The following is an 11,701-nucleotide window of genomic DNA, read 5'->3' on the forward strand; positions in this document are numbered from 1 at the left end:
GGATCGAGGTACGTTTGATCTGAAGCGTCAATTGGGCTTTACTAAGGGAAAGGAGAAGGAAATGGGCCGAGCCCAAATGTGCGGAATGTGGCCCATTGGTCTCTGACACGTGCGACATGGGTCGTTGCACACGCGTGAGGTAAAAGAGCTCGCAAGATTGTAAGCCTACGAGACTTTCGACTATAAGTTTAGAATTAGAACATCTTTAGAGAAGTCGGTTTTATAATATTCGTTATATAATTATTGATTATAAAAGTTTAAGTATTTTAACAAAAGAATATTTTGTTTAAATGTTCAGTTGACGTATTGGTGTATCCGAATTGATCGAGTCTTGTCTGCGGAATCTCGATTGTCTAAAAATAAGAGGCATGTCCTGGAAATATCATGTCGAAAGAATTATTTTATCCAACAAAACATATTTAACATTTTATCCAAGGTGGACACATTAAACATCGGATATTTTTAATATCCATCGTAAAATGCTATTGTGGAGTGGAATTTGGAGCACTGTACATTATTAACCAAATCTAAATCCACATGGAGTAAAATTCCAACCAAATCCAAGTAATCTTTCCACAGTCCATGTCCGATAATTTTGATATCCTCAAAGCTGGCTGGAAAACCAAATACCCTCCTCGTTTTGATGACGAAGCTGGTGAAGCTGCCATGCATTCCTGGATCTTCCTTGATCTGGTGTTGGTTTCACGCCCAAGCACAAAGTCAAAAGAGCATGAATACCAACAGTTGTTGACTCACCAAATCAAGACTTTATTGCTACTGCGCAAGGGAACTCATGCCCTATGACAACAAATATGCCCTTCAACAATGGGGAAAGGCAAAACTGAACCAAAGATTACATACCAAACAAAACATGTGTATCTGATCTCGGTGTTCTTAGATCCACTCACTTCCCACATATATGTACAGTATAGACCATATTTACAGATTAATAGATTTCAATTGTGCCACTCAGAGTAGGTCGGCCATCTATGTGAGGATATAAATAAACTGGCCTGTCAGCAGTATCTACATTCTACAGATGAGCTTCCTTTGCAAGTTAAAATGATCAGTAGGTGATGGCATAGTCTTGTGTCAAGGTGGGGTAATATAGGTGTCAGGGTCTTGGAAATGGCCTTCCACCAGGATTATGAAGGCCAAGACTGTGATGTGGAGTATTAATCCATGATCCCCTCCTCAATGAGGAGGCACCGACTGCCTCATGACCACCTGAGTTGTGAAGCTGAGTTTGTGCATAGGCACGAGTATCTTCAGCACTGGCCATTTCCACACCATCAAAATTCCTTGTTTGAATATACTGTTCCGAGTTCAGCACTTCCAATGGAGAGCACACTGATCTGTTGGAGAAAACACTGAAGAGGTTTCCATCAGCATTTTTGCCAACAGCAACACTGTGACTACTGCTGGATGTTGCAACTCCAGACCAATTGTGGTAAGCCTCTTGATTCTCATCAGGAAACCAATTGTAACCTATAGAACCACTATTGCCCGAAGAATACATGGCAGAAAAACCATGTTGGTCAGCTGGTGGAAACTGCCTTTTGCTAGCATATCTGCCAGCAGTGTATGCACTTTCGTTCACAGTCTGATGCATGTGAGGTCCTTTCTCCCAAACTTCTCTCTGCTGCTGTATCTGTGCTGGCCCTACGAAAAGGCTAGCAAACTGACCAGAATCTGTAAGACGATCATTGGGCATCAGAAAATGCAATGCAGGTTGCCTCACACTATTCATGTGTTGATGTGTATAAGATGATAGCATTCCTGATCCCTCTGGACATGTGGGAGGTACACCGGTACAATCTTGGTTTGCAGGTGAATAAAAGATTGATTCTCTGATAAAAGCTGATGCAACAGTCTTTCCAGCTTCCAGTTGGGGAACATCTCTCTTCAGATCAATAATGTGAGCCGCATGTTCTTCATTGACTTGTTTATGTCTCACAGGTATCATCTGATCAGCAGACAAGTATCCATGAACTTGTGAAGTGTTGCAGTAATAGTCAGCAAGGCTTCTTGGCTGCCACATACTTTTCACAGATGCAAGAGAACCCTCCAGTTTAATATTTTCACTCTGGCAATATAAAGATTCAGAAAGAGGTAAAACACAATCTTCTTGTTTTAGTGTATCTTCACCTACTGCTTCATCATTGGCAACCATAAAACAAGTCTTCTGATTAGGGTCAATGGAAGGAATATTTTCCAGCTGATGGTCATTAATGGCCTCATATCTGGGGTCAACATCTTCATTTTTTTCACCTTCACCATCTGGAGCATGCTCATGCTCATGAAGATCTCCACTGTATGAAGATTCTTGATTCGAGCTCTCCAAATTTTCTGTCTTCTCATCCTGACCAATTAAGCAATCATATAACAGTTACATGCAACTACAAGTACTTTCTGTTACATGTGCAAGAACATGCACAGGCAGAAAGAAGCATCTGGCTTTAAACTGATGCATACATGTGTCTCAATAATATCTTTATAGCATAAAAACTACATATGGATCATAAAATGACACCCATGAGCAAAATTAAGTCCTCCCCACATCAGCTTCTCTACAAGGTATCAGCTTCTCTACAAGGTCCAGCAAGAGTCTAAAGTCCTACTACTAATAAAAGTGAATTAATGTCTGCATAAATATTTATGTCCTTTCTACTAGCAGAATATAAACCAAACAGTGATGTCCGTTCTACAGCATGGCACACTGTCTTACATACTGCTACATCCAAGTCCATCAGCAGGATGCACCAGTGGACATATTATAGAATGGGCCCCAGCTGACTGCTAAAGAAAATCATATTGTTACGTTACCCAGGAGAGAGAGGTTGCAAGTTTGATATCTCAATATGATAATATGATAGGTACAGCTTTAAGAACATTGGGGATTTTGTTACTGTAAGGGGTTAAACTGTAACTGACATTTGATATCCAAAGAAAATGATTTGCTATGAGCTGTATTATCTCAGAGAAAAAATTATTTCAAATTCTAAAGAAACCTTGGGCATACCTTATGCAGTATCAGCTTCCTCTTCATTGCAAGTTCCTGTTCCAAAAATTTCCAACATTGCTCTCTATGCAACTTCCTTCCCTTGTGTACCCCAAAAGCTGCAGGGAGATCCTTCCTTGCAATTTGCAACCTGTTTGTGCAAGGGTTAGGTTTGGAAATTTCAACTTCTCAGAAAAAAGTTGACTGCTAATTGGTCCAGGTAAAACTAACCATTGTTCATGCAATCTCTTCTTTTCTTCCTCCTCATATGTTACATAAGAATGTGCATGAAAGCTATTTATGTCACCAAGCACATGACTAAGAGACTTGGATTGGATACCATCACCAGAATGCTTTAAATTCTTAACCAGCTGGAACTGAGACCTAGTTATCTGAAATATTCAGTGAGAGAAAGTCATCACATAGTGTAGCAATTTTACAAAACTGCTTCACTTACAAATATAAAGAAGGCAATTTCCTTATAGTTCCATATCAAAAACTGTCGTTTGCTACAAATCCTTAATTTTAGTAGAATACAACAAAATATTAACTAACAAAATCATAAGTTGTAAGATAGAAATAGTGTGGATAAGTAATGGCTTCCGAAAACTCTACCCAAGTCAGTGTCAGGCACAAAAGGAGCATTTCCACTTTGTTTTAGATGTAGATCAGCACTTATGAGTAGCCTTTGTGAAGAGGCCTGGTCATGTACATAATCAGACAAATGAACAAATGTTTGTCTCGTTGGAGAGCATTGTCAACAACTTCTTGGCCTATGTGCCCTGTGCACACTTTCTTACATCAACCAATGCCAAAACAACTCACTGAATAACTGCCATTCCACTCTATGGAATTATACCAATTTTTAATAAATAGTTTGTAACACTAAAAGCTATCAAAGTCCATTCTGTGTAGATTGGTAGCTTCAGGTCAACAGAAACTCTGCTTCAGGTAAAAGGGACAACAATTGGAACATCAAGAGATTTGCTCATGCATCACTGATTTCATCTCTACTGAGCTAACACTCGAAAACACAGTTCTGGCAGGAAATGAGATCAAACATAGTCAATTAACTTTCTACTGAACTTCCACTCAATAAGACATTCGAGTTAACATACCTTTATACATGACATAAATTTAATTGTATCACTGTTGTGGACGCTGTTATTATTTGACATTTCCCCCTTTGAACAATTAGGAACCTTAGCCCTTTCTGCACAAATTGCTAAGTTTTCTTGCTTGTTCTTGGTAAATTCTTCACTGCAAATAGAAAGCCGCTCATCATAAATGTGTAAAAGGATAAGTAATGAAATGCCAAAACAATCTTAACTATACATAGTTTGATACAATCTGAATCACTAATCAACTGGCAAAGGTAAGTAAAAAATTATTTTGATACAATCTGAAACACTAAACCAACATTTCAAATGGTAATTTTCAAGCTTAGAACTTCATTCAATCATCAAACTACCAGATTCAACCTTTAAATTAAACAGTGCAATTTATGAGGCTAAAAGCATAAAACTGCATTCTCAGAATCTCAGCTACACAGATATTGTCAAAACTGCAGGCAAATCCCCTGGTATGTATTCTTAATATTCTTAACGAGAACAGAATATTTTGAAAGTATCAAATTCTAAGTCACTGCTAAGGCAAACAAGTGTTGCACTGAAAATATCTCAGATAAGAACAATTAGCTTATTATTATAACAGGTCTCCAAGAATCAGAATTTTCTTTATTCCCATCAATCATATTCAATAACCAAAATTTTCTCGCAAAGAATGGAAATATATGTACATTTAGAGCAGTGATTTCAATAGGCGCTCGGGCGAGGCGAGTCGAGGCCCGAGCGCCTCGCTTCACTTCCAGGCGGCGCGCTTCAAAGAGGCTAGCGCCCAAGGCACCGGGCGTCGGGCGCTTCGAGCAAGCGCCTGGGTTAAACCAGGCGATCGAACCAACGTTTTAGGTCTGGTTCGATCTCCGGTGCTTTAGTTGGTTCGATCGAACCAACTAAAGCACTGATATCAGCTGCTGCTGCCCAACCCTAACCCTGCTCGCGTTCACGCTACCGCTACTGCTGCTCGCTGTCGTCGTTCCCACTGCCGCTGCTCGCCGCTCCCGCTCCCGCTGTCACCGCTCGTGCTACCGCTCCCGCTGTCGTTGCCACTGTCACCGCTCGCCGCTCTCGCTGCTCACTTTTACCGTTGTCGCTGCACCCTCGGTCTTCCCTTACACTCATCTTCCTTCTCTTTCGAAAGTATACTGTTAACAATATACTAGTAACCAAGGTTCGCCGTACCGTACCGTACCGGCGTTTCGACCCGGGCTCGGTACCGGTACGGTACGGTATACCGCTCGGTACACCCAGGTGTACCGACCGGTACACTCACGTGTACCGAGCACTGTACACTGCTACAGTGCTACTGTACACTGCTACAGTGTCGGTACAGTACGGAGTGGTCCGCGTACCGCTGGCCTATCGGACCGGTATGTACCGCCCGTACCGGGCGGTACAGTCCGGTACAGCAAACCTTGCTAGTAACAGTAATGTATTTGTATTTATTAGATTAATAATATATTATTTTGATTTTAATATTATTAAATAATTATATTTATTAATTATATTATATATTTTAATATTTTAGCGCCTCGTTTCGTTCGGGTGAGTGCCTATCGCTTTTTAAATCACTGATTTAGAGTGTGTTTTGTTGCTTGTGGTTCCTTTTACCTGCATCCCATGATCAAGCTTGCATCACATATGCACGTGTACTTATTTGTAAATACTAGTATTGTTTCATTGCCTATAAATTCTGGCCACGTTACATTTGCAAATGCAGTATTTACAATTTAAATCCAACTAAACGGTACTAGATTTTCTGAAGATGGTTTTTCAGATTCTGATTACTGGTTGGAATAATAGATTTAGGTGCAGTTACAGGCATCCCAACAAATGTATTTCACCAGCTGCCAATAATAAGATGCCTGCAGCACCAGTTAGAGACAACCAAACATGATGTGATCAAAATGGAAAAAGCAACCCCATTCTCCCTGCAAATTGATGACTTTGGTTATCACATTTCCAGCACTCGAAGAACTATGAACGGAGTAGTTTTCTACAAACTATCTTCTGAAATAAGTCTGAATATCTCCTATACTAAACTCCTGCAACTGGCCACACAAAAAGCCCTATCCAGACCCCCATGGCCACATTTTTCTATTAGAACAGCAAGCTTCTTGGCATATATGAATTAAGCATATAATAATATCCCTACCATCGATGAATGAGACTCCCTGGTATCTTAAATCTGTTCTCACAGATATCAGGTATTTTGTTTATCTTGTTAAGATTGATTACTTACCAAGAGCATCTAAACAGGATGCCCAGAAGCTTGCAAATTTTGTAGATCTAACTGTAACCCCTCTTTCTGAGAGGCAGCTGGTTTTGCAGCTGCTCAGTTTGTTTTTTAATACTAATTGAATGAAGTTATTAATTTGTCATTTCAAAAATTATATATCCCTACCATCAGTTACACTCATACTTCAGAGTTCTAAAACCTTAGAACAAAGCTGGAAAGCTAGAAAGTATCATCCTTCCAAGCTGAACCTCAAGTCAAATGCTATTTACAACATCAGACCTCCGATAATTATAACATTAACAACTTGAAACAAGACTATATGCAAAAACTATCATTCAAAGGTAGAGGTGCATTATCATGAATCTTAACAATGACACCATAGAAAGCCTATTGGCTCGTGACCAAAGGCCCACATATAACACGTATAACTACACAACATCAGAACTTTCAATATGACCTAAAAGACAAAACAGCAGGCAGTAATGAAGCACAAATAGAGAAATAACTTGTGATTTCGATCAAGTGGTAGCAGGTACCTCCAAAGATTTTCTGGATCCTTGCAGCTCAACCATCTCTCTCTCCAATTTTTCAAAACCTCAAGCATGCTGCCAACAAAAACTTATCATTCGGCAGTCTGACTACTAAAAAGCAGCAGTAGTTGGAATGTGAAAGAATAACATTTTCAGAGGCTCTTTATGCTGGACATACCCACTATGGTACTTATTTATCTCATGATAATATGCTCTCTTATTGAACTTAAATTGCTTCTCCAGATGTAGAACGTTATCTGGATGAAGATTACCAGCACAAAGTGAAGAAGACCTGCATAAGTGCAACATGTAGATTTCATAAGATCATTATATTGGAATTTTTACTGACACGTAGTGAATATCTCCTGGCTACATGGGGAAAATATGTCAGTGATAGAAGAAATATATAACAAAAAAAAAACAGGAACATGTTTCTGTGCACAAACAAAAGAGAATTAAACCAGAACATATTATTCACATCCTACAAGTCCTTGCCCGACATCTCTTGACCTGCTTTCGTTGTCAATTAATATCATTGTCAAGTAGAAACATCTCCCAAACTAGAGCCTTCAAATTCCAGCCTCCATAGAACTGTTAACACGCACATTCCTCTTTCCAAATCTTATTTAAATGTAAATCTTCCCACAATATGCAACTAATACTACTACAAAATGAGTGAGACTGACTTCTGGGTTAGTTTAATGTTCCTTTTTTCATAAAGGTATCAAAATTGTCTTCTCAATCTTCCGCATCAGTGAATTGCAACTGAAAGCAATCTAAGGCTTTCACTCTCTTAAACCCAAAAAGCTTTAGCAATCCGAAGACATATCCTTGCAATGCTATACCTTCATGCCTTGGGGAAAAAGAGACAAATTCATCCACTTATCCAAAAAAGATATCATGTTTCTCAAGGCACACACATAAAGCATTCAATTTAATTTCAACTTAGTACAGTTAACATAATTGTGATCACTCAAAAACTCATCTCACAAACCTTAAGATTTGGATTTCCAGACCATTGGTGTTTCTATTTTAGTTTTTGTTCTAGATGTGTAAGCCATTAAAAAACTTGCTTGGTGATCAGAAGGGACAAAGCACTCAGAGATATAAATGTTATATTGCACTATATATGCAAGCCCTGTACGGCCATTGCATAAAAGAAAACAAAGCACAACCTCCAGCAACAACCTATGTAAATATGTAACTACAATTTAAAACGACACTTGTTCATGGGTCACAAATGTGTAATTCCAACATAACATTCAATTCACATCCTGACTAACTGAGATCATAATAAAATTGTGTGTATCCTTAAGCGTACTTTCTTCCTTCACAGAGACATGCTAGGATGTAAAAGGAAGACATATGGTACTACAACAAAAAAATCATCATAAACTGATAAGCCACGGTGACACAACTTAGCAATATCTGGTGCTCTTTTCATTCTTACAGAACTAGATACCTACATAACAAGCAGAATCTCCACGTGAAAATGAAACCAAACTTACTAAACTTATCAAAATAAAATATATGAAAACCACTTAGTCATCTGTGACATCATTTCAAAAAAATCAAAGAACATGAAGATCAAATGATAGATGTAATATCATTGTTTATATATCATAACCACTGACCACAATTAGAATACATCAGCAAAAAAATTACACCTTTTTGTAATACAAAATTTTTGGCACTGTGCAGTCCTATTTATTTGCTCCAGTTTCACTCTAGTACAATGTCTAAGCTTGTAGATCACCACAAATTATTAACTAAAATTCCAAACAGTAGATACACACATGCACAAGCACATAGACAAAAGATAAATAGATAAACCTAGGCAGCCAAAAGCTGGTTATTCAGCTACATAAAAGATTTATCACATGCCAAGTTTGAATTTTCCCATAAGCAGATAAAGTTAGTCAAACTAGAAATCCAATTTAATAACCATAAAATACTTGAGTTATAGATTGACCCAAACGAACTAAAGATGAATATTGACCGACTACAAAAACTTACCATTTTAAGTAAGGATTTCCAAAATGATGGTTTTCTCCCTTAAGCAATGAATGAACAACATGTTCAGTGTCTGTCTCACTAGGAAGAAACTGTGAGAGAAGCTTTCTCTCTGGTTCTGAAAGACATGTTGCCCAAACCTGACAAGACATTGGAGGAGAACAATTATCGACAGGCATATACAATCAAAATGTCACAATACCTGCTGAATGGACTAGTAAATGGATATATACAATGACAACAACAAGCATACCTCATAAGTAAGCACCTCAGACAAATTGTCCAAGTCAAAAATCTCATAAGGAACAGAGACAACATCAGCTATGCCAGAATGTGATCGAGTAAAGGAATCAACAAAAGGAGCCATATAGTTCCATGTTAATCCAACTTGTGCCTTCTTTGCTACAACTCTCTTTTGACGAACATCCCATTCCAGATCTACTTGGGATCTCAAACATAAATCATATGGGCCCAGCTTTCTTTTCTTTTTTCCACTGTATTGTTTATGAGAGTTAGAATTTGTTTGCTGCTTCCTTCTTTGACCAGCTGCCATTCTGCAGGTCATCTGCACAAGATCATACGAGTGCCTCTTTCAATTTGAAATTATTCTTGAGCACCAGTCAAATCTATTTTCTCAATCCATGTGGATAAGTACCTTGATTAGAAAGCATGGGAAAATAATTTCATGGTTGCTTGAATCATTAAAAACAAACAAGAGCTTGCAATTATCAATAAAAAGACTCACCTACTTATTCAAAGCAATCATGACTGGAATTGTGACATTCACTCCTGCTTGTCAAGAACAAGAGAAAGTAAATGAAGACTCCATAGATTTTCATAACAGATATTAGTTTGATTTATGTCTATAAGCCTTCATGCAAAACCATTTTTCACTCATTTCCATGGTTATTCCCTCCTACAAGGTTAGCACAATTAGCAGCAAATTAAACAAGAATTCCATCCAACCATAACAAGAGGGGGAACATGACTAATTGTTTTCAATTAACATAGCAACTAATGATGATTGGTCTCTATTTCAAATTACCATCGATTGAGCGTTAAATGGAAATCATATAAGACCTAGAGAAGAGAATATGTGTTGAAACTTAGGACTGTCTCTTGAAAAGGAGGGGGGGAAGTGAAGCATCACAAAGAAGCTAGGATAGCACTTCTTTTATTGAAGTGACGGCCCACCAAATCATTAAAAAAATTGCAGCCACAAAGAAGTGATCACATTTCCTGGCCAGCTACAACTAAAAGGACCAATATGGAGAGAGTAATCAGAAAGCACAGTATCTCCTGCCAGTATATATATATGATTCTCAGTATCTACCTTTTCTTTTTAGCATATATGTACCATAGGATGTGGTTCTCTTGAACTAATTATCAAATAAAAAATTCAGCACCCTCCATCTTTCAATTGGTAGGTATTTCAAGTTAAAGATCCAAAGTTGACGTTATACACAGTATGCCAACCTAGGCGCGGCCACACCATGAAAGCACATTGTCGAAACAATCAATAGATATCGAGTCCAAGCTTTAGAAATCAATTATAGCATCCTTTCTTCGTGATATATCGCAAGAAAAGATCGAGCTTTCTATTCCAGCAACTAGCAGTCACCACCAGAGCCGCTGACCTTCCATTACTCGGTTAATAATCATCAAAGTTTTTTCTTGTCTTGTTGACCCAACTAAACCTACAACTAACCACCACGCCAAGACACGAAAGCCAGATCAAAACAACAGACCGAAGTGCTAATTTCGACAAACAAGAAACAAACCAAAGCCACGGGTGAGACCAATACCAAGAAGCGGTACGGAAGGGCGGATTCCAAGAACAAAGACACCCAAGAAAGCAAAGAATAAAGCCCTAGGATCGGTCAGAAGAGAGGGAGAGGCGGAGGCGAACAAGAATCGAGAGGTACCGATCCGCATCGCCGAGGGGTAGAACCGCCGATAGGGTTTGCTCGAGAGGGAATTAGGGAGGTGGGAAGGGGGCATTTATAGAGGGCGAAGGAGGAAGGCGATGGTCACCGTGGTTTCTCGGGCCTCGGAGGCGTTGGTTCGTAAAGCCCGGGTGCGGGGCCCGACGGGGCTGTGGGACCATGTCGCGGGGCCCACCGCTCTCGCGCGCTCACACCTGTGGACAAAGGAAATTACGCGGGCGTCGAATCCTCCGTCCGCGCCTCGGCGCAAAGCGATCTCGTCCGTTCGTCATGGGCGGCGCGAGTCGGGGGCCACAGGTGACCGCATGCGGGTCTATGCGCAACGCAGTGGGGATTACGAGGCGAGGATTGGGGTTGTTATCGTACGGACGATGAGTTGGAATCTGATGACGACCGCGCATGATTCGGGTGGATCTGAGCCGTCCGATCGGATCGTTGATGGTGTTATTATTATTATTGTTACTTGTCCGTACTGTGTCTCAGGTTGGGGTTGTAGCTTGCGCTTCTCAATTATTTATTATAATATTTGTGCGGATATGGGATGAGTATTATTCATTAAATAAAACCTCACATGTGGATCTTAGTCAGCCAAATATCAATAAATAAAATAATAAGATTTATCACGTCAATATGAAATCAAAATAATAAATACTTTTTAAAAAAATAAATCTTCATATTAGGATAATTTTATATAATTTTTTTTTTTAATAGTATTTTTTTATTTATAGTACGTAGAACATTCTTTATTTACTAAAAAGATATTATCCTTAACATTTGTTGTATTGGTCACAGTTTTATTGTCTCCTCCCTTCATCATTGCTCGTCGCTTCCACCTATTGTGATAGTCCCACAAA

The 11,701-nt window shown here is 39.1% G+C and overlaps 1 protein-coding gene across 7 annotated transcripts; it reads right to left on the minus strand.

Annotated features, from left to right (window-relative positions):
* Nucleotides 1-744: 744 nt before the first annotated feature.
* Nucleotides 745-10,962, minus strand: LOC103979450 (uncharacterized). 7 transcript variants are annotated; one of them, XM_018822920.2, is made up of 10 exons: nucleotides 10,827-10,920; nucleotides 9,647-9,690; nucleotides 9,155-9,466; nucleotides 8,905-9,041; nucleotides 7,067-7,180; nucleotides 6,895-6,963; nucleotides 4,120-4,261; nucleotides 3,233-3,393; nucleotides 3,023-3,152; nucleotides 961-2,362 (listed from the first exon to the last, which is right to left on the minus strand). In XM_018822920.2, exons 3-10 carry the CDS (start codon nucleotides 9,464-9,466, stop codon nucleotides 1,115-1,117), a joined length of 2,313 nt encoding a protein of 770 aa, XP_018678465.2. In that variant the 5' UTR covers nucleotides 9,647-9,690; nucleotides 10,827-10,920; the 3' UTR covers nucleotides 961-1,114. The 7 variants fall into 7 exon arrangements, with proteins under 7 accessions (XP_009393878.2, XP_064956082.1, XP_018678465.2 ...); XM_065100009.1 differs by having other exon boundaries at nucleotides 9,155-9,556; nucleotides 10,827-10,863; XM_065100008.1 differs by lacking the exon at nucleotides 10,827-10,920 and adding an exon at nucleotides 10,707-10,810.
* Nucleotides 10,963-11,701: the final 739 nt, after the last annotated feature.

This window comes from Musa acuminata, chromosome BXJ2-3 (genome assembly GCF_036884655.1).
Source record: "Musa acuminata AAA Group cultivar baxijiao chromosome BXJ2-3, Cavendish_Baxijiao_AAA, whole genome shotgun sequence".
Taxonomy (NCBI): Eukaryota; Viridiplantae; Streptophyta; class Magnoliopsida; order Zingiberales; family Musaceae; genus Musa; species Musa acuminata.

What these genes read in the sequence shown, in the direction of transcription:
- LOC103979450 (XM_009395603.3), bottom strand. Translation starts at nt 9,466, where the DNA reads ATGACCTGCAGAATGGCAGCTGGTCAAAGAAGGAAGCAGCAAACAAAT. An exon ending in GGAAATCCTTACTTAAAATG is followed by an intron (nt 7,181 to 8,904) that starts GTAAGTTTTTGT and finishes GCACTTATGCAG; the next exon opens with GTCTTCTTCACTTTGTGCTG. An exon ending in ATAAATAAGTACCATAGTGG is followed by an intron (nt 6,964 to 7,066) that starts GTATGTCCAGCA and finishes TTTTGTTGGCAG; the next exon opens with CATGCTTGAGGTTTTGAAAA.